Source organism: Canis lupus, chromosome 8 (assembly GCF_048164855.1).
Source record: "Canis lupus baileyi chromosome 8, mCanLup2.hap1, whole genome shotgun sequence".
Taxonomy (NCBI): Eukaryota; Metazoa; Chordata; class Mammalia; order Carnivora; family Canidae; genus Canis; species Canis lupus.
In genome coordinates, this window is record NC_132845.1 from 53,130,720 (window position 1) to 53,153,741 (window position 23,022).

Sequence of the window (23,022 nt, forward strand, 5' to 3'; positions counted from 1 at the left end):
TTAGACTTAATTCTCTTACCACATTCACCTCCTCACTGCATTCTGTTTTTCTTACAGATGAGGATCAAGTGGACAGAGATGTCAACTGTTTATGCTGGGCCATTTAGCAAAAATTGCAACCTCAGGGCTCTGAAGAGGCTTTTTAAGAGCTTTGGTCCAATCCGGTCAATGACTCTTGTTCTTGAAACCCATCAGGTAATGAGATAAGATTTTCACCTCTAGGTTAGTGTTGGGAATTCAGGTGCCTCCTGGGGCCATTCACATAACAGATATTGGTGACATGAGCTTGTCACCAACTGGAGTACGAGTCATGCTTTTTGATGGAGCAGCTTTTGATTCAGAAGGATATGTACCCAGCATTGCCAGACTCTCTGATTCTTTTGAGAATCAAGAAATCTGCCATCTTTCAAAGTGATCTAAGTACAGAATCCTGGATGTTTAAAATGTGCTTTCTCCAAATCTTTTATTAATGTCTTTACTGTACCTAAAAATAGAAATACAAAGATTCCCTGGGAAGACAGACCTAAGGGATGGAAAGGATATGTCAGGGGACTAAAATCTCTTGCTGTAATTCTTGGATTTTTTCTCTTTTTTTTTTTTGGTAAAATATACATAAAATTTGCCTTTGTAACTTTTTAAAAAATATACAGTTCTGTTACTAATTAACAGTAGTACCCCCTTTTCCATGGGTTCAGTTACCCACAGTCTAAAAGTAGTTGATCTTCTTTCTGACATATCATCAGAAGGGCAGCATAGCCTAACACTACCTCACAATGCCTTTATATGCCACTCACCTTACTTGATCTTATCAAATAGGCATGTTATCGTCTCACATCATCAAAAGAAGGGTAAGGGAATATTTTGAGATAGAGACCACATTCACTAACTTTATTACAGTATATTGTTATAATTACCTTATTATTAGTTATTGTTGTTTTAATCCCTTACTGTGCCTAATTTATAAATTAAACTTTATCATAGATATATATGTATAGGAAAAGACATAGTATTTAGAGAGTTCAGTACTATCCGTGGTTTCAGGCATCTGCTGGGGATCTTGAAATGTATCCAGAACTTTAGAACTTTTTTATCCCCTGAAACTGAAACTCTGAACCCACTGAACAACAACTCTCTAGTCCTCCTCCCCCAAGCATGGTAAGCACTATTGTGCTTTCTGTTTTTATGAATTTGACTACTCTGTTATACATCCTGTAAGTAGAATCATACAGTACTTAATCTTTTGTGTCTTTATTTCACTTAGCGAAATGTCTTCAGGTTTCTTCCATGCTGTAGCATGTCAGAATTTCGTGCTATTCCAAGGATGGATAATATTCCATAGTGTGGATGTGTACTGCATTTTGTTTATCCATTCATCTGTTGATGAACATTTGGCTTGTTTCTACTTTTTGGCTATTCTGAAAAATGCTGCTGTGAATACAAATGTACATTGGAGTCTCTTTTTTTAATTCTTGTGGGTATATACCTAAAAGTACCATTGCTGGGTTAAATGGTAATTTGATGTATAATTTCAAGAACTGCCATGCTGTTTTCTGCAGTGGCTACAGCATTTTACACTCCCACCTGCAATGCCAAGGGTTCCAATTTCTGTATTCTGACATTTTTTTTCTCCCATTTTTCTACTTCCTGTCTCCTTTTCTTTTCCTTATCAGTCTCCATTCCTGCCATCCTAATGGATGTGAAGTGGTAGCTCATGGTTTTGATTTGTATCTCCCTAATGATTAGTGATACTGATCATCTTACTGTATGCTTATTGGCCACTGTAGGTCTTCTTTGGAGAAATATCTATTCAGGTCCTTTGCCTGTTTTTAATTGGGTTATTTGATTTTTTTGTTGTTGTTTTAGTTTATTTTAGATATGAAATCTTCATTAGATATGTGATTTGCAAGTATTTTCTCCTATTCATAGGATTGCTTTTTGACACTGTTGAAAGTGTCCTTTGATAATACTTTTTAATTCTGATAAAGTCCATTTTGTCTTATGTTACCCCTGCTTTTGGTATTCAGGAAATCCTTGCCAAATCCAGTATCATGAAGCTTTTCTCTGGGAGCACTTTTATCTCAGTGATGATGCAGCACCTCTCATCATCAAGCAGAAAAGCAGTCAGTTTAAAGATGCAGCCTATCCAATGGAAGCATTTAACCTCCCCAAACTTACAGGAAAGTTGCCTGTGTGAAATTAAGCTAACAACAAATGAGAATCTGAATGACTTGCACTTATGAATTCAGTGGTTCATAATAAATATGAAAAGCAAGTTGATTAGTAAAGATTTATTAGTGCTTTGCCCGTACCACCCATGGAGAGAAGACTTAAATTTTAATTGACAAAGGTTATTTACTGCCTGAGAAATCAGTTCTTGAACTTTGGTGATTACTTAAAAGTTGATCTGCAGTTGCTGTCTGGCTTAGCACAGCAAAGAGAACATTTTATTCTGGTGGCTTTGGCCACTAGGTTAGGGCCCTTTCCCAGTCCCTTCTCTAGCAGTTTGAGCCTGGAAAGCAGGAATAAGAAAATCTTGTTTTTTTCTGCAGCCACATCTCTGTATACAATATGAAGTCCTGGAAGCTGCTCAGCTGGCCATAGAATCCTTGGATGGCGTTCTGGTAGAAGGTGCCTGCATCAAGGTAGAGTGGCCAAAGAAAGCAAAAAGCAGCACCCTTCAGCCCTGACCTTGCACAGCCTGTATTTATAGTGCTCTAGTATATAATAAAAAGCCCTCAAGACTCTTGAGCACAAGACTTTGTATTATGGGAAGTCTTCAGTCAAGCCCAGCATTCTTCTAGCAGTGACCTAAAACACAACAGCTTTAATTTTTGTCAGAATCAGCCTGGGCTGCATTGGGGTCTTCCTTGTATTCTTTATCACTACTTAGACCCCAGATGGTTTATTTGGTGTGTTTTTCTGTAGCAGCCCTTTCCTTTAGCTTTCAAGGGGATCAAATGGTGTTTTGAAGTTTCTTATTTGCAAATAATCAGTCTCATTGCGGTAAAAATCAGGGAATTCATTTCCATTGCAGGGTGTTTTGGTGGGGAGGAAAGGGAGGAGATAGTATGCTTACATAAAAACATTTATATTTAAGTATTTATTAAGTGTTTACCATAGTTCTCTGAGGCATCTGTCATTAACCCCCTTATACAGAAACTGCAGAATTACTTGCTAGTATATAATAGGCCTAAAGGTTGAAGTGGTGACCTTCTTTTCTTTTGTAAGATTTATTTATTATTTTGAGAGAGAAGAGGAGACCAAGGAGGAGGGGCAGAGGGGGAGAGGGAGAGAGTCCTAAACAGACTCTGTGCTGAGCGTGGAGCCCAATGCAGGGCTTGATCTCATGACCCTGAGATCATGACCGAGGTGAAACCAAGAATTGAAGGCTTCACTAACTGCACCACTGAGGTGCCCCTAAGTGTGACTTTCTACCACTAATGCCATCTTCCTTGGTTAGGTGCAGAGACCTGTGACAGAGCTCACCCTTGACTGTAACACTCTTGTGAACGAGCTAGAACAAGATTCTGAAAACCGAGGTACTATATACCTGTCTGGAGTGAGTGAAACCTTCAAAGAACATCTCTTACAGCAGTCCAACCTCTTCCTTGGCCTGGAAGCTGTGATCTTGCCTAAAGATCTTAAAAGCGGAAAGCAAAAAAGATACTGTTTCCTGAGTAAGTCTACATGTTCACCACATAAGCCCACCTGGGGTGATTGACTGGGTTAACAGCTGATTCTGTCCTCCTTTGGCCTTGGCTGACCTCCAGCCTCAATGGTGACCACGGTGACCAGGCTTTGCGGCCCTTAATAACAGAAGGGGCTATTCTTGCTTTCAGAATTCAAAAATTTTGGCAGTGCCCAGAGGGCCCTCGACATTCTTAAAGGCAAGGACTGGAAGCTGAAAGGCCGACATGCCCTAACCCCCAGGCATCTCCATGCTTGGCTCAGGGGCTTACCTCCTGAATCAAGAAGGCCCCCGGGGATTCGTGTCATACCTCCCCCCTCTGAGCAGCAGGCCTTACAGGTGAGTGAGTGAGTGTATCCTGGCATTAGAGGTAGCTACCTTGGTTGGCTGGCTCTAACTATTGATTTTCCTTCTGATGTTTATAGAAGTTAGGAGAGTCCAGCTCAAGTGACACTCAAGCCTTTGATCTTTTTTCTGCCTTGGCACTAGTTTTATTTCACACTCCAGCTTCTTCTAGCCCTAGACACCTTTTTCTTTCTCCAAGATCTTATACTTTTATCCATTCCATACCTGCTACCATCAGGCTTTTAATCCTCCAGGTGGCTCTCCAAGGGAAGTTGAGGGGCTAACATAGGAGGTTAAAGGGCTGGGCAAGCCTTCAGTAATCTAGTGTTTCCCAAAGTTTAGTACATACACAAGATGATTTTTAGTGGTCCTGGATGGACTTTTCCCCCTGACTTTTAGGTTAAGATCTTGTTGTTCTAATACTTACACAACAATCACATTGAACCTGTGACTTCATAGATATTTCAATGAGGTGAAGGAAGAAACTTGACTCACTTTAAAGAAAAATATTAGAGGGATACACAAAGAAGGGTTAAGGTAGAAGGTGAATGGCTGAAGTTTGGGAAACTGTCCTAGTCTAATCTCCCACTTAACAGATGAGAAATACAGGCCAGAACTGGTTGAGTGACTTGCCCAGGTCACAAAGATACTTAGTGACAGGGGCCATTAGTAATGTGGTTCCTCTGCCAAGGGGCCCTGGAAGACCCAATCCATATGAAAGAAAGAACAACTTACTCCTAAAACTGACCTGTGGCCTGGAGATGCTGGGATGGACAGGGAACCTTGAAGGTGGGGGCTTTAGCTTCAGATAGAGGATTTTTACAGAACTTTTCCTGGGATCCCATGGTGCAGCCCCTCCAAAGGTGAGCAGATGATACTCTGGCTGAGTGTCAATATATGGCTTTGATCCTAGGCTCTGAAGGTGGACCACCCAAAGATAGCAGCCTGGCGCTGGGGCCGGAAGATAGGAAAGCTCTACCACAGCCTGGGCCCAGGCACCCTCTGCCTCATCCTGCTGCCAGGCACCAAGAGGTAAGAACTGAAAGGGTTGTCCCTTCATGATTCTGGCCTCTGGACTTCAGCTGTTCTTAGAGAAAGGCCTTTTATTCACATTCAGGCACATAAATGAGGACTTACAGGAATCTTAAGATTTTATGTATTCACTCATGAGAGAGAGAGAGAGAGACACAGGCAGAGGGAGGAGCAGGCTCCAGAGAGCCCGATGTGGGACTCAGTCCCGGGTCTCCAGGATCACAAACCGCTGAGCCACTGGGGCTGCCCAGGAATCCTCTCTTTTTAGTTTTAAGAGATGGGTATTGGGGATCCCTGGGTGGCGCAGCGGTTTGGCGCCTGCCTTTGGCCCAGGGCGCGATCCTGGAGACCCGGGATCGAGTCCCACGTCGGGCTCCCGGTGCATGGAGCCTGCTTCTCCCTCTGCCTGTGTCTCTGCCTCTCTCTCTCTCTCTGTGACTACCATAAATAAATAAAAATTTAAAAAAAAAAAAAAGAGATGGGTATTATATCTTCATTTTACATGTATATGTTCTTCTATAATTACTCTTACTAGCTTACTATCAGGCAGGTAGCTCATCCCAGTTTAAAGCCAGAGATCTTAGGTCCTGCAGCTTCTGTGGGACAAGAGGCAGCTGCCTAACCCCACTTGAGTGAAAACAAAGAAGGTCTAGGGCAAGGCCCAGAGCATATAGGATCTTTCCTACATTTCAGGAGCATATTCCTGCCTTCGTCCATCTCCCTCTTTGCAAAGAGGACCTGCTTTGCTGGTTCAAAGCCTGAAGAATAATGGAACAGAACTCGGTCCAGTTCCAGCTCTGTTACATACCTACTCTGACAAGTAGCCAAGCCACTTTCCCACTGTGGGTCTCAATTTACCTTTGGTAAAATGAGAGATTTGGAGTAAATCAGTGATTTTCAAACCCTTTCAACTATAAAATGTTTTCTTTAGAAGAAAAATTGCTGTTAAATCCTAGAGCATAAAGATAGGAAGATAGGCAGTTCTGGAATGAGTGCGTAGGTGGATGAGTGAGTATATATATTGGGGGGAGAGAAGCAAGAGGGCAGTAGCTCTTTTGAGCATGGTTTGAAAATCACTAGATTATATTTACTTCTAAAAAGTCCCTTAAAATTTTGGCATTCTAGGATTCTTTTCCAGGCCTAAGATCCTAGATTGCAGAACATGAATGCCTCAGGCCTTGAAACCCGGATCAGAAATTAATTTCCTGTCATAAAATCCTTTAACATGCATCTCAGGGCCATTGGGGAGATAGGCTGCCTGCTGGGCAGTCTGAGAGAATTGCGGTCTTGTGAGGAACAGAAAATACCATTAAGTGTTTACATTTGAAACAAAAACCCATCTTAGACTGATACTTCAGACAGCCTTTTGTGGGTAGGTTAACAGCATGAGGTGACCATAAATTGACAAAAAATATTTTGGTTAAGAGCAAGTGGACTTGCACTGACATAGCTCCTCCATTGTGGAAGTGGTAAAATAAGTGGCGGGGTCTGTAAAATAAGTGGCGGGGTCTGTGTGTTGCAGGTAGAATATTTAGATTGCAGTTCTCCATTGTGTAGGCAAACTAAGCTAGAGTAGGCCAAAGCTTTCTCCTTCCAGATGTGGCCAGGTCATTCTATAGTGAATGAGGGCTTGAGGAAAGGAGCATTGGGGTCAGGGAGCAAAAAGGCTTAGGACCTCCACCTTAGTATGAACCTAAAACAACATATGACAAAAGCCATGAAAACACCTTGGCAATAGCAAATCCTGCAGTAAGAAAATCTAATTTTTTTTTTTTTTAAAAGATTGATTGATTTGGCTGGGGGGCAGAGGGAGAAGGAGAGGATCTCAAGTGGACTCCCTGCTGAGGATTGGGGGGGCAAATGGAGCTGGATATCAAAACCCTGAGATCATGACAGATGAGCCATCCAGGGACCCCCCCTTCTTTCTTCTAAAAGTTACATTTTGATAGCTGTAGCGTTGTAGGGCAAACCCAGCAGAAGGAGCATGCCTTTACCCAAACTATAAGCTTCCTGTGTGACTAACTTCTCTGGGCCTGTCTTTGCAGCTTTCTCCATGATCCCATAGTCTTGGCTCAGGAAGGAGTAACAAAGAGAATTGGTTTCCTCATGCTTGGAGCCTGACTCAGCTCTTAATCCTTTTATTTTCAAAAGTTAAAATTAATATTGAAAATATGACTCTAGGGGATCCCTGGGTGGCTCAGTGCTTTAGCGCCTGCCTTTGGCCCAGGGCGCGATCCTGGAATCCCGGGATCGAGTCCCACGTCAGGCTCCCGGTATAGAGCCTGTTTCTCCCTCCTCCTGTGTCTGTCTGTCTCTCTGTGTCTATCATAAATAAATAAATCTTAAAAAAAAATATGACTATATTTGTACTAATTCATCAAACGCTTAGTAAGTGTCAGGCATGTTTACATGGCATGTTTTCAGTTGAGGTGCTGAATCCTCATTTAACAAGTGGAGAAAAAGGCTCAGATTAAGAAGTTTGCCTAAGGTCACACAGCCTGGTAAGTGTAGTTAGGATTTGAACCCTGATAGTATGACTCCAGAGCCACTTTCCACACAGAGTTCGTCCTTCATGTCCAAAAGACTGCTTGTTGGTGTAAGTTAAGATATCAGGTGGTGATAGATTCTGGGTTTGTCTTTGCTCATTTCTACCAGCTTTGCCATGGAGAGCTCCGTAGCCCTTGAACCCAAACCTTTGAATATTCACTACAAGGAGGCAGGGAACTAACATGTACTGAATGACTCCTAAGTTCCAGCCATTGTACCAAGTGTTTTACAATATAACATTATTTAAAAGGACTCTTGATGGCAGATTGCCATTACCTGGTTCTGTCATTCAACTTACTGAGCAACCTATTTAAGTCTAGGAGATTATTTTTGAAAAATGGACATAATAATTAATACTTGCATTAGTACCTACATTAGGTACATAAGCTGTTTTGAAGGATTAAATGAGGATGTATATTTAAAAAGTACGTAAAAAGAATGCTTGGTACATGGTGAATGATCTGTATGGTTTTTGAGGAATGCAAAAGGAAATGATCTGTATATTTTAGCTATTTTCTACAGTCTTCACAAAAGCCCTGTAAGATAGTAATTTAAGTATTTAATTGTTTTATAGTTGTAGAAATTGAGGCTCAGTTTGGGGTCATTCACCCTTGGTTGAGATATGTTTCAAATCTGTTAAATGGTAGAGCAGTCTCGATTCTAGGCCTCTAAGACTGGTCAATCTTCTTTCCATTGAACCATTTTCAGTAGGCAGCTTTCCATAAAGTCTTAACCTGCCTGTGCCCTGCTGCATACATATACCCAAAAAAACTTGGGCAGCCTGGGTGGCTCAGTGGTTTAGCGCTGCCTTCAGCCCAGGGCGTGATCCTGGAGACCTTGAGGATTGAGTCCCACGTCGGGTTCCTTGTATGGAGCCTGCTCTCCCTCTGCCTGTGTCTCTACCTCTCTCTGTGTCTCTCATGAATAAAAAACTTAACACCTCTTATGTAGGAGTTTGTAACCATTCTTTCAGCCCCGTGGATTAAAAACCTATCTTCATTCATTTGTTGCAGCACTCATGGATCATTCTCTGGCCTAGGACTGATGGGAATAAAAGACGAAGAGGAAAGCAACACCCCAAACATGTGTTTGTGAGTCTGCCCATCATTTTCCATGTGCCATTTCTTATCCCTTGTGGGCAATGGCAGAGAATGTGGTCAGGCTAAAGTTCAGTCCATTTATATGGCATGTACAAATTTTCAATAAATGCCTAAAATTCAAGCATTCTTTTTTTTTTTTTTTTTTAATTTTTATTTATTTATGATAGTCACAGAGAGAGAGAGAGAGAGGCAGAGACATAGGCAGAGGGAGAAGCAGGCTCCATGCACCGGGAGCCTGATGTGGGATTCGATCCTGGGTCTCCAGGATCGCGCCCTGGGCCAAAGGCAGGCGCCAAACCGCTGCGCCACCCAGGGATCCCAAGCATTCTTCATCTTAAGACGGGGTGAGAAGGAAACCAGTTTGTACTTTCTTTGGGTCAGTGGACTTACACACAGGAAAGTTGTAGTAGGTGCTCATTCCGTGTAACACTCCTATTGAATGGTGTATGTAGGAAAGGAAACCAGGAGGAAGGGACTGCTCTGGCATTATATAGATTTTTGATGTTGTATCTATGAAGCAAATTTCTGTTAGGCAGACTTCTATCATAAAATTGAAGGGAAAAGAGGCTGAACTGAAAATCTGGCAGGTCCACAGACACAGGAGAGTGGAAGACTGTGTTTTTCACCAACACTGGAAGCACCCAACTCCAATTTTAGGAATGCTTCCTTCCCTTCGGGGAGACCGCAGTGTCACCCTTCACCACTAGGTGCCTCCATCACACCAGATCTCCCCCTTAGAACTGAAAGCTTCAATTTCACTGAAAGCTGCTATTTTTTTAATCACCTCTCAAAATATTAACATTCTGTGTTGGAAAGGACATGGGTACAGGCACACACAACTCTGAAAGAGATATTTATCTGCCTTTTGAAAGAGATGAGCTAATCTGGCATATATTATGTGTCCTACCAAAACCCTTGAAAACCCTTGTAAAGTGCTCCATACGTTGGGATCCAGCAATTCCACTTCTGTAGCAGTATGCTGTAATGGGATAGTTTCATGCATGTATAGAGGAGATATCGCAGGGTGAGCACAATGGAGTTCTTGATAGCCACTTTTAAAAATTGTAAGTAAAATTTCTAGAAAAGAAATTGGCAAGAAGTAGCAGTTGGACCTCTGGATACAAAAGGACTCTGAATCCTAACTTTTCTACATATTATGTGAACTTGAGTAACGTTTCTGTGCTTGGGACAGTTATGGTACACACCTCATGGGATTGTTGTAAAGACATGATTATGCATTCCCTGTCTCTGCTGTAGGAAATATGGAGAGTTACGGAATAGAGAAAGATACACAAAGACATGCATAGGCCTGGAACAAAACCTGTAAGACTCTATGTCAAATGTGGTGGGATTGGAAGACTAGGTTTTACCAAATTGCTTTTCTGTGTATAGGCTGTTTTTATTTTAAATCACCATATTTCGCTTTTATAACTAGAATACTTAAAATTAACTTTGAAGGTTGGGCATCTGAGGCAGTGTTTAATCATTTTAACTTTGACAACAACTGGCCCAATGTATAAGTTGGGAACCAGGAGCCACAACTGAAGAGCGTGATTTAGGAGCAAGATACTGCAACTTGCTTATGAAGCTCCCTTATAAAGAGAAAAGCTTCCCAGGTATATAGTGAATGCCCTGAGAACATCTTAAAACGCCAATGTTGCTGGATTCTTTCCCCACCCCCACCTTGAGCTCCAAAGCTGTTAAGAGCTTAGCTGTTAAGAGCTTAGCTGCCATTTGTCTTGAGACTCCAGTCTGGATACAAAGTAAGTGTCTGCTTTTGAATATGGACAGACCTGGGCTGGTACTTCAGCTCTGCTTCCGGGCAAACCACTTTAATCTCATGGGAGTATATTTTCTCATGGGAAAGTATCTTTTTAAGGATTATTGTGAACATTCAAAGATCCAGCTTATGAAAAATGGCAAGAGTAGTGGCTACATATGACTTTTTGTCTCTGAACCTGTTACCTCACCTTTAAAATGGGGACATTAGTACCTACTTCATGAGGTTGTTGTGAGGATTAAGTTAGGGAAAACCCACATTAAGTGTTCAATGAATGACAATTTACTGAGGAGCATCTTCCAAGTACAGAATCACAGAACAGATTAGGCTCCATGTGCCAAGAGTGCTGCCTTTGCTCCTAGGAATAGCCAAGACCATTTCCTTCCTGATGGGAGGTTTCCCAGTGGGCCCCCAACTCTAGAACTCTGAAGAGATGGGCCCAACCATAAGGTTTCTGAAGCCTCAGTCTGCACACTCTGTTCTTTTCAGCTGATGCTCCCACCTTTTGGAAGCCAAAGCTGCCAACTTGGCCTCTTGCAAAACACACATTCCATTCATAAGTGCGTTTGTGCATTTTTCCTCCCACACCCTTCTAGGCAGCCAAGGCAGCTGCTAGAAAAGCAGCTTCTCATTTGAGGGGGAAAAGCAACTCCCAAGGGTTTTTACACAACTCTTGATTTAGGCTTTGAACATATTGCTCCCAATTTTGACCTCCTCACCCATAATGGAATTGTTTAGGACACTCAGCCATGTTTGTTTTCATTTCCTTTTGTTGCCCCTTTTATAAATAATTTCTTCCCTATTATAAAGAAAACCAATTAATGGAAACTTGAAAAATTCAAAAAAAGGTAAAATCACTTCTAATGCCACCACTCAGAGTTAACAATGTCATTATTTCAGTCTTATGTCATACTTTTTCCATCATTCGAGTTTTTTAATAGCTGTATAATATTCCAATGTGTTGATGTGTGCCATAATTTCCAAAACAGTCCCCTTTTGACACTGAAATTGTCCCTAACCAATTAAATCCTTGCACATACATCTTTGACAAATAATATTTCTTAAGAAAAAATTCTTAGAAGTGAAATTGGGTATGAACACTTACAGCATCTGTAAGTATGAACACTTACAGTTTTAATTTCTCAGAAGTTTTTTACTCTATTGGCCTGGACTTGTTCCAAATCTTTGCCAATTTGATAGGTTAAAAAAAAACTATCCATTAAATAAATAGATTTGATTTCTGTTTATTTGAATATCCTATAGATCGGTATCTTTTTTTTTTCCCAGAAGCTTTTTTGGCCAATTGTTTTTCTTTAAGTTCTCCTTATGGATTAAGTATAATATCTATTGATTATTGCAAAAATGTTTCTAGCTTTTTATTTTAAGGTAGTTTTAGAAGTCTTATGCTTTCTTTTATTTGTTATTATATTTAGAAAGTCTTGATTGATCCCAAGATCAGTTTAATAGACGCTGACAAGTATGTATGGTTTTGGGCGGGTGGGGATGTTTGTTTTTTAAGAAGGCTCCATGCCCGCCCGACCTATGGCTTGGACTCACAACCATGCGATTAAGACCTGAGCTGAGGGGATCCCTGGGTGGCTCAGTGGTTTCGCGCCTGCCTTTGGCCCAGGGTGCAATCCTGGAGTCCTAGGATCGAGTCCCGCGTCAGGCTCCCGGCATGGAGCCTGCTTCTCCCTCTGCCTGTGTCTCTGCCTCTCTCTCTCTATGTCTATCATAAATAAATAAAAATAAAATTAAAAAAAAAAAAGACCTGAGCTGAGATTAAGTCACATGCTTAACCGAGGCACCCTTGTATCGTTTTTTAATAATTTAATTTTCACACTTATACCTTTTATTCCTCCCAGAATTTGTTTTGGCATATGGCAACTTCCCCCAAAATATTTAGATTTTACCCATTTACCTATCTTTACTTACCAATCAAGAAGAATACGTCCTTTACTATGTAAGTCCATATATTTAAGAGCATATGTGTTTTCTTTTGTCTTGTCTTACACTAAGGTGCCATACCATTTTGTAGCTCTTTATTTTAATATACTAGCAATTTCAGCAGCACCATCCCAGATAAACACAGGGCCAATCTGCATGGATTATAAAGCACTATAGTCAGAGGCTTTGCTGTTGACTGCATTGCTGCCATAATCCACTAGGACTTTTTCAGCACCCCTAAGGCAAGAGAATCAAGGTTGGAACATTACATGGGAAGAACATTAAGCCCCAAGAAGAGCCTTTTATGGTTTTCATAAGATAGGGGCCTCTTGAGAAGTCACAACAAAGGAAAGGAAATGAAAAGGTTAGGCTGGTTTCCATACCTTTCCTTCCCCAAGACTGACCCTTTGGACCTAGGTCACAACCCCGACCTAAAATAGGACTTCCAGAGCCAACCCAGCCATGTGCTTTTGGCAACTGGACTTGAAGAAAGAGAAGATGCCACTGTTGAGATGACTCTTTGGTACTTCTCTGGATCCTCGGCACTACCTTCTGTATACCTTTTTTGCTAGAAAACATCCATTTTACATGCAGTTAAGCTCATCTCTGGTGTGAAGAAGTTGCTTGCCCCTCATCTAATCAGAATTTGTATTTTAGCCATATATAATCTGTACAACACCATATCAACACTTTGAATAGCTCCAGGCTCTAACTAGGCACCTAAATCTTTCACTTTGGAATTCCCCAAATTTCTATTTGTTAAGGTCGTGGCTGGGCTGAAGTCTGAAAGGTTTAAGCACAGAAGAGACAAGCCCAAGAGCCAACTGGGGAATAAGAATCTGTTTTGGAGATACACTTTATAAGTAAGAAAAAAATTAACCCCCACCCCCACCCCATTTCCTTCCATCCTCCATTTGATGCTAACCTTGATAATAAGGAAAGAAAATAAAAGAAATTCCGGTTCACTGAGGAAACCTTATAACCTTCTCCCTAGCTAAAGGATGTAGCCATGACTCCCAAGTCCTTTCCAACTACAAGGAAAAAATAAAAGCACATCTAGTCCCACCACTGTACTTACTTATTTTTAGGAGATACCAACATGAGGCTGGAAATCTTTGGGAAGGTCATTAGGGCCTCCATCAAAGAAGTGAGTAAGATGGCTGGCCAATAGCTTTCCTGAATATAAACAATAACAAGACAGAAAATACAATGAAAGGAAGCTAAGGGTCATAACTGGTCTACCATAATCAGACTTCTAGGATGTAAGAGCCAAATAGAGCCATCAGGAATCATGTTAGTCAAAGCCCCAACCCCACCCCCAGTTTGGCACAGAGAGGGAAGTTAAGCCCCCAGGAGGGGCAGTGACCTGAAAGGTCCAGTGTGACCATGCCAACCCCCATCTCTTCCTCTCTGGATTCCTTGCATTACTCACCTGACATCCTTTTGGAAACCTTAAACTTAGGTGATTTAGGTGCTTTACAAAAACTTTTTAAATCCTAACACTGATGGAAATAATAGTCTCTTGATTTTACAGAGGAGTATAAGGAAACTCGGAATTTCACTAACTTGCCAAAGGTCACACAGCAGTGGCACTTGACAGTTTCAGCTTGTGTCCTTTGCCTTAATCACTGCCAACCTGATAGATGTAGGAGCCATCCATTAGCACAGTGCTCAAATTCACTTTTTGTTCCTCATAGGAATCGACATCAGTTGCTACAATAATACTATTTAGGTAGTAGCCCTCTGAGGACTCATTGGTCTTTTTGCCTACAAGTATTAGGACCCCAAAGGCCATTAAGTTGGTAAGTGGGAAGTCAACATCCATGTCTGAAGTCTGAGGATCCTGTACCATCTGAATTATTTTCCAAAGCATAGGAACTGCTATCCAATATCATGTTGGAAGAGGCTCCCGGCGGGTAAATCTCGCCCCAAAATAAAGTCACTGGTTGGGTTTGTGGGTTTTTTTTCTCTCTCAGAATTGTCAATAGTGAAGTAAACAAATTTATTAAATCCAACAGCAGGTAACCTTCCAAATAAAAAAACATCAAAAGAAAAATGTAGACAGACAAAAATGTGTGTAACAAGTTAATAAAAATATTCAAGGAGCCATTTTGAGAGTGCAACAGTGCAGCGAATACAAACGGAAGTATTGACCTTTGTCAATAAGTTTGTACAACCTTAGGAAACACACTGGTCACAAACCAAGAGGAATCCACAAAGGTGGAGGGTCACATGAGTAGTGGACTCATCACCTCAGTGGGTTAAGGCAGGGTATCTGTAGGACCAATTCATCCAAGCCCCATTTGCCTATTGTTTCAAGTTCCCCCTTTGAAACCTAGAATCATATTCGTTAGTGCAACAGGTAAGAGCAATTAATTACAGACTCGGGGCTGGGGATCAGAGTCGGGGGGTGGGGTGGGGGGGTGTCACCATCTGCTGAAGGGCTTCCTTTGGCAATATCCAAGATTATGTTGTATTAAGTAGCAAAAAGAGAAGGTGGGTAGTGGAAAAAGTATCTATGAAAGCAGGCTTAGTTTCCAAGAGGAATAGGATGTTGAGGCCCCAGCACCTGAATCAGGAGAACCTGATGGTTACTCAAAGCTATTTGAATCATCTCGGCTTCTGCAACCAGTGCTCAAGCATAAACTCTTTCGATAAGGAAAAACACCTGCATAGATCCTCACTAAAACATGGCCCTCAGTCCAGGTTAAACTGGATATATACTACCAATAAGAATTATACTTGGAAAGGGAGTGGGTAGAAACCCCCTCTAGGATTCAGAAAACAGATTATGGAGTAGGAGGAGGATCAACAAGATAGGTCCTCACATGAGTCCCAATTAACATACTTTAATAACTTGTAGTAATCCTTTCCCTTTCAACTGTTTAAACAAGATACTGCTAGAGTCCCCCCACAGGAAGACCTTTGTCAGTTTCCAAGTTTTTCGAGTCCACCCCCCCCCCCCAAGGGAAGACCTTTGTCAGTTACCAAGATGTTCAAGTCATCACTAAGCAACATTAAGAGACCCAAGAAAAATGGCAAAGCGGGCAGCTAAAATAAACCTAGCAGCAGCTTCTCTCCAGCCCTTATAATTGTATAATTGGGTCTATTCCTGGGCTTCACTACACTCAAAAGACTTCTCTTTAAATGTGGCAAACCACAGTCTTACATAGAGATGTTTTGATTTTTAAACTTTTAGACCCAAGTCCTTATCCCAGTAATTTCCCATCGTTGTTTGATGCAGTCTGGCATAATAGGATTTGAGGCCATCCAATGAACTATGGAGTCCCACATCCTGTGGACTCCAGCACTGAGGACTAAATTTTGACACCAGCCTCTGGGAGAGCAGAACTGTATTAAATATGAACTCTGTGGCTTAATCCTTGCTCCCTTCCCAAGAAAGCTAGTTTGTGCCTTCCTTAGGGAAGTTTAATATTGAAAACACTGCCTAGTACATTTCCAATTGGATTTCTTTAGGCCTCGGCTTGGGTGAAATTTGGATCATTACCCAGCTCTAATTTTTCTTACCAGAAGAGTAGATGGGGGTATTGGACCCAGCTCACATGTGGGCACAACTGGTCCAGGTGAGGGAAAACTGTTGAGGCATCCAGCTTAAGCATAGCGAAGTGTCATTACAAGAGGTGGGGTTAATGATACAAATATGGCAAGGATGGAGCAAGAGCATGTCAATGAAGCAATACTTCATCTCATATAGCTTTCTAATCACTAAAGAATACACCACAAACTCAAAGCCATTTGCCAAAAACTAAGAATGTCCCAATACATACTCAATTTCTCGTAGTCACCCTCAGATATTTGCCTATTTTCAAAATCCACATCCTGCCCCTCTGTACCACCCTGATGTGATGTTGTTAAAGTGAAGAGCACACACTGGCTTACCCCCGAGGGGCATGCATGTGGCCTCTTCCACACAATTACTGCTTGCTCATTAAACAGCAAACCTATTTCTAGGCTAAAAGGAACAGGGACCTTTAATTTCTCCATGACTACAAACCATACACATACCCCACCTTCGTTCCCTTTGCTAAAAAACTGCTTTTCAAGTCAAACACTGGCCCAGAGCTAGCTTGCACCAGGAACTCCAGCCTGGATAGAACCTACAAGTCCTTCCCTATTTCCTTTACCGGTTTCTCATTTGCATTTCTGTAACAAATAGATCATTAAAAATATAACCAAAAATAATTTATTTAATGGCTTTCTTTGTGGGAGGTCGGGATGGGGAGGCTGTATAGTTAACAAAAATCTACCCACTTCTAGCATACCTAATGCATGGAATGCCACCTTGTAGGCTGGGGAAGGAATCCAGTTCCTCCAGAGTCCTCAGGATTCTTGGTGCCACCCTCTCTTGTGCTCTTCTCTCCATATATCCTTGTAATCTAAGACATAAGGGAGCCTTACCTGGCTAGGAGCAGCCTGCCCTTTCCTTTTCAAACTCTATCCAGTCTAGAATCAGGAAATATTGGGCTCGCAGGACTGGCTGGATGAGAAGGCAGTCTCTTTAAAACCTCAGTCTAGGCACCCTGACTACAGTTGAGCCCACAGAACCTGCTGGGGCCCCTGGAAACTCTCTTTATACAAGGAACTTGTGTCTTAGGCTAGAACAAAGCCAGACATCTGGCCTGAGACCCTCTTCAGCTTTCCAGCAGTACTAACTTGCTGTGGCTGATTCTTTAAAGTTTCCCTTCTGTCCCTCTAGAAGGGGCAACTGCCAAGTTTAGGATCTTAAAAAAAAAAAACCAAGTACGTTTCCTATGTCAATGTCAATGTCAATCTTGGAAAAACACCGACTGCAGGAACTCCTTAAGTAATCATCTTTGGAAAGATGGGAGCCTGGAGCCATAAGGCTCCTAATAAAGGAACTCAAAATAAGCAATTCCTGCCCAGGCTGAGAAACATATACCTGGGAGGCAGATGGAAGTAGTTAGGGAAGAAAACTCCAAATGTTTAATAGACAAACTCTCATTACCTCAAGAGTATAAATATTTTATGTTTTTATTTAAAAGATTCCCTTTTCAATCTGTTCCAAAGTGTTGGGAGCTGAACTGTACAAGTTCCTGCCACCCACCCTTCCAGTACAGTTTTTTGAGGACACTTTTTTTTTTTTTTTTTTTTTTTAATGGAAAAATAACAAGAGGACCCTCTACTGAAACCAGGTAGGACCAGAGTCAGCTCCTGTGTGGCAGTTTGGCCAAAGCTGGCCTTCTGGAGCAAGCACATGGAGGAGTCTGGGGAACTGGGCCTCCCTCTTGTGAGGAAAGGTTTGAGAAAATTCATCCTCTCTTTAGTGAAGATGGTCCAAATTCAGATTCAAAAGCCTCCATTTATGATGTTACCTGGCACTCTTATGCTTTATATATTGAAGGCAGCTCCCTCATTTATGGCCAGTTTTAGCAGGCAAAAAGAAACAAAGGAATATAGATACATATATGTGTATATATATATTTTATATAGGTAAAATATATACATATCTTATATATGTATATATACATATTTGGGGGTAGGGGAAGGAGAGAAGGGTCATGTAAACCTAAACAGTCATCACATTACCCCAAACGAGCCTGACATTAACAAAGAAGATAATAAATAACTCCTGGGGGTTAAGTGACAACATGGGTGCAGCAAGAAGGGAAAGGGCACACATTTAACTATTAAATACACTTCTATATTTGTTTGGCAGAGTTCAGGCCAATCCCAGGCTTCTGCACTTGCCAGACAAGTAAGCTGATGATATTAAAAAAAGAAAAAAAAACTTTACAAAAAAAAATTCAAGCAGAGCTCCATACCACAGTTTTCCTTCAAGTCAGTTGGCCGGCAGGCACGGTTTTCCGACCACCAGGAACAGAAACTTTGGCTCCAAGGCAAAAGAAAAAAAAAAGTATTTTCACTTACAACATGAAAATACAGAAAATTCATCAAAAAAAGAAAACTATCAAAATCTACTTCCAGCAAAACTGAGGTAGCACTGCTTTCTCTGCATTCAATGCTTAAGTGGTTCTCAGTACTATGTGTTCTAAAAAAAAAAACCAAAACTGCTCACTTGACTGACAGGTGCAGCATGTTGATGGATAAACTCAACATGAAATGCAATAGGTCAAAGAAGGAATGAGCAAGAAGTGAAGAAAATAAAGAGTTTCGGATAAATTAGCTTAAAAGGGGGTTGTCACCAGACTACAAATGCTCTTGGCTGGCCTTAGCTCTCCAAGAGCTTTAAATCGCCTGGGAATTAATGCAATATGGTTAACAGTTAACACTGCTATTCAATTCTGTGTAAATCTTTTAAAATAATTATTACAACCTAAATTCAACCATGTAAACAGCACTACACACAGTACAGACCTGCCCTGAAAAACAGAATATGCAAAACTGAGATCTGGCACTGTATCATCTTGTAATGTTAATTCAACCTAACCATCCCATTCCCCCCTCCCTGCTCTACACCCTTCCCCACAAAAAAAAAAAAAAAAAAAAAAAATCTAATTTGTGCAAGAAATGGCAGGCTTATTCTATCTGAAGGCTTCAAAAAAAATACACAACATGTAGCCAGGTTCAAATATTTTGGGGAACCCCCCCCAAAAAAAGAAATAACCAAAATAACCAAAAAGTGAAGAAAGTGCCTAAAACATGATACAGCATTTTAGAGCCCTTTCAGATACAAGGCAGAGAAAGGTGTAAAGTAGAAAATATCTGGATCTTCAGTAATTTCCAGAAAGGTCCAATTCCTCCGTTGGCTGCAGGGCAGCAGGCAGATCCCTGCTGCTGCTGCTGCTGCTCCTGGGATAGAGCCACTAAGTCTGCTCCCCGGGACACAAGCCCTCGGGCCCTGAGCTGAGTGCACCTCTCCCTTCCCCTTCTCGTTTCCTTCGCTCCATTTCCCACTCCACAAAGGTATCGAAGAGACTTGGCCAGGCCTCATCTTCACTGTAGTTGCTGAGGTCAGGGCCAATCACCTGAGTGAAGTTAAGGAACATGTTCCAAGTGTCCCGGGAGATGCCCTTGATCCCCGAGGGATTCTCCGTTAGGAAGTTTAGCCACTGGTCCAATACTGGAGGATTGTTCTGGGTAAAGACTAATTTCCACAGGGCGATGGCTATTTCCCGATGCAGTGACCGCTGCCCTTCTTCAGAGTCCAGACCAAACTGAAATGTAAACCGGTAGAGATCCTTGAATTTATCCTCTTGTTTGGCTTCTGTTAAGAGGCTAGGGAATCGTGCACAGATCCCATCAATGCTGTCTGCACTTATTGCTTTGCAGCCATCAAAAAACTCCTTCCTGCAACAGGAAGGAGGGGGCACAATTAATATTTGTAAACAGTATCATCATCTGCTGAGAGGCAATATAGTACAGTAAGAGCATGGTTTTGAGATTGGACGGCCTGGATTTGAGTTCCAACTCCTCCACTAATTAGTCCTATTTATCCATCTGTCAAATGGTGAGAATACCACCTTACTTCATAGGGTTTTGGTGAGGACTAAACAAGTTAATATATGTCCACTGCTTCTAACAGTGTCTGGCACATGGTAGGAGGCTGATGGTGGTTCCTTCATTCACTTATCCAACCTTCCAAAGCGAAACTCCAGTCTCCCGCTTGATGCTCTATTTCCCATTCTGCAACAGCAATTAAGCTCAGACTCCCCTCCTAGACGGGGAGTCTTCCTGCTTTCCTTTTGATTCTCTATGGGTTGTTTGTTTTTGGAATATTTTTGGTGACTGTCAAGGGAGATCTTTGGAGCCAAAGATTCTGGCTAACTCTGCCACCAGAGATCAAAGTTCTATTATTAAAGAACAAAAACTGCGTATGTATTTTTAACATCTACATAACACTTTCAGGTTACAACATGGTCTCTCATTGATGATCACCTCAGAGACTGCTGTTTCAGCTGAAAATATAAGGCATCTGAAACCCAGGGGCTAGAAACGGGTTGGGGGCGGAGTGGGGGGTGTGTGCTCTGCAAACTACACGTTGGGTAACCTTGCTACTACCTCCCCCACAACCAACCTCTACAGGGACATATGACCATGGTGATGTGCACAACTACTGCTTACTAACTGGGGCCAGTTGTCCCTGTTGGCACATACGCTGGCTGAGGGACATGCACACAGAGCTAGAAGGGGCAACTGACTCCGTGAGTGATGGAGGCGGGTCCTCAAAGGTGCTCCCCAGACCAGCACTCACAGTGCCTGGCACATGACAGGTGTACAATAAATATCAAGTGGGTGAGGGAGTGAGTGAATTACGAGTAAACAAGTGAAAGAAAAGATAAAAGTCTGAAAGAGCAGTGGTGCTGGGCAGCAGTGTGGCCACAGGGCTCCATGTGGGTTATTCTTTGCTTAATTTCAGGCAAAGACAGTCGTTGCCTGTTCTTCAAGGGCTGCATAGGTTTATAGAAACTGCCGAAAACAAAAAACAAACAAACAAAAAAAACTTACCCAAAACCCTAAGAAGCCAACCCAGTTCTACCCCAGCTGGGCATCCCTGCCCAGGAGTGCACTCATCCTCCTCTGCTCACCTGGTGATATGAAGTATTTGTGACTAACCTGGTGAATTTGCACATGGTAGCAGCCTGGAACTTCCAAGCCAAGAGCAGCACTCGAAATTCTGTGGGGTCAACACATAAGTCATTGCAAAAGCGCTCCATGCCTTCCTCCAAAATTGCATCCTCCCGCTCATCCTTGTAGCGCCTAAACAGTTCTTCCAGCCTCTGCAGGGAAGACTCCTCAGCATTGGACTTGGGCTCCCTCCCGGCATCTCCAGAGGACGTTGGCAGCTGGCAGGGCTCAGTGGCAGCCTCTGCCTTCTTGGTCCCATTCACAAGGATATCCCCGCCTGGCTTGCCACACGCTGGTGGCTGTTCCTCACGGTGGCCTGCGCTCCGTCTGCTGTGTGACTTGCTGCTGGGGTCACGGTCTCCGTTCTTGCTGCCCAGGGTTGATGAGGGATTCTTGCACTTGGTGACACACTGGCCCATGGTGCTGGTGGCCTGGCCTCTAGAGTGGCCCCCTCTGGATCAGATGCCCTCGCAGCCACTGGCCCATGTGCCTCAACATGCCATCAGCCAGAGGAGCTAGCCAACCTGGAAGAAAATCAGAGCAGTTACCACTGGATGGGGAGACAGGCAGTCACAAATTCCCCTCCCCTCTGGGGACTGTGCCCCAGGGCACCACTCTATTTCGTGAGCCAACCATGAGCCCAGGGAGATACCCACAGTTCTTTCCCATAAGCTCTCTACCCTTCACATTGGAGATGTAGGGCTAGGGCACATATGGAGAACCAGTAAGAAAATGCCTAAAATTCTTAAGGTAACATAGGTTACAAAGAGGTTGATTCATGTGCAGAACGCATCAAGGAAGACTACAGTTTTGCCAGAAATATTCCAGAGGAAATCTGTCTTGCCAACTTGCCATCACATAAGAAAGTTATTTGGTCCTGGGTTAAGCCAGAAGGTGCAAATAAAAAGTTCATCTTCTAGTTCCTAATGTCAAAATCCTCAGATTTTCTTTTTTTAAGTAGAAGGAGTAGGGAGAAAGGGTAGCCACATTTAAGACAACTATACAGTTTCATAATGGCCTAAAGACAAGGTAAAGTATCTGGGGAGTCAGGACTACATGCAGTGTCCTAACCAAATAGCAAAGTAAAATTTGCCTCTGATCTCTTCAGATTCCTTTCTGGGGCTCTCTGAAACAGTAGGTGAAATGCCCTTTCTCCACGCTTCCTCTGCCCACCCACAGGAGCCAAACACCAGGCCTATACCCCACACCAAGGTTCCCAGTCCTCCAGTTTCTCTCTCTCCCCTCCCCAGGTCCTCTGTGAGGTTGTATAAAGAGTCAGAGCCAAGTCCACACCAAACAGGAAGGGCCTACAAGGCTGGCAAGCTCAGTCCTCCAAGAGGGTGTCTCCACCTTAAAAGAAGGGTTCATTTATCCAAATATAATCTCAAAATGGTAGGATAATTAGCAGATAAAAAAAGAAAAGTCTGCACGGATACATCACAAACTCATCATGGTGGTTTATTACTTATTTAAGAATGTTTTTAGAAGAATTGCTAGAAATTTCCTGGTCAAGGGTGAAGTGAATTCTCTGCAACTGCCTCCTCAGGACTCTCTTAACTTCCAACTAATTCACGAAAAGATCCAGCTACAACTTAGTACCTGTCAAATTCTACCTGCTGCCATAATCACTGCAGCCACCAAAATGATGTTAATACAACTTTAGACCAGGAGCCAGAAGCAGAGTAGGTAAAGGGGACCTACATCAATGTTAGTCCCATGCCTCTCCAGCTCTAGGAAGCGTTGTGGCCCTTAGTGATCCAAATTCAAATCTCTTAGGAGATAGGCAGTGGGGCAGAAGGGTGTGTGTGTGTTTTAAAGATTTTATTTATTCATGAGAGACAGAGAGAGAGGCAGAGACGTAGGCAGAGGGAGAAGCAGGCTCCACGCAGGGAGCCCGATGTGGGACTCGATCCCGGAACCCCGGGATCACAACCTAAGCCAAAGGCAGATGCTCAACGACTAAACCACCCAAGTTCCCCCAAAAGGGTGCTTTTTATGGAAGGTTGGAGCTTTAA

At 42.4% G+C, this 23,022-nt stretch overlaps 2 protein-coding genes across 15 annotated transcripts in view; one reads left to right on the plus strand and one right to left on the minus strand.

Annotated features, from left to right (window-relative positions):
- Positions 1 to 8,833, plus strand: part of REXO5 (RNA exonuclease 5) — a 44,256-nt gene extending 35,423 nt beyond the window's left edge. For all 3 annotated transcript variants that reach the window (XM_072836061.1, XM_072836062.1, XM_072836063.1), the window contains exons 15-20: positions 58 to 195; positions 2,550 to 2,642; positions 3,461 to 3,677; positions 3,840 to 4,027; positions 4,947 to 5,065; positions 8,626 to 8,833. In XM_072836061.1, coding sequence (XP_072692162.1) covers positions 58 to 195; positions 2,550 to 2,642; positions 3,461 to 3,677; positions 3,840 to 4,027; positions 4,947 to 5,065; positions 8,626 to 8,707 — 837 coding nt within the window. In that variant the 3' untranslated portion in view covers positions 8,708 to 8,833. The remainder of the gene's footprint in view (positions 1 to 57; positions 196 to 2,549; positions 2,643 to 3,460; positions 3,678 to 3,839; positions 4,028 to 4,946; positions 5,066 to 8,625) is intronic.
- An 8,594-nt stretch (positions 8,834 to 17,427) lies between these two features.
- Positions 17,428 to 23,022, minus strand: part of DCUN1D3 (defective in cullin neddylation 1 domain containing 3) — a 37,040-nt gene continuing 31,445 nt past the window's right edge. For all 12 annotated transcript variants that reach the window (XM_072836081.1, XM_072836077.1, XM_072836078.1 and 9 more), the window contains 2 exons: positions 20,996 to 21,531; positions 17,428 to 19,729 (listed from right to left, as the gene is read on the minus strand). In XM_072836081.1, the coding sequence (XP_072692182.1) occupies positions 19,246 to 19,729; positions 20,996 to 21,426 (915 nt within the window). In that variant the 5' untranslated portion in view covers positions 21,427 to 21,531 and the 3' untranslated portion in view covers positions 17,428 to 19,245. The remainder of the gene's footprint in view (positions 19,730 to 20,995; positions 21,532 to 23,022) is intronic.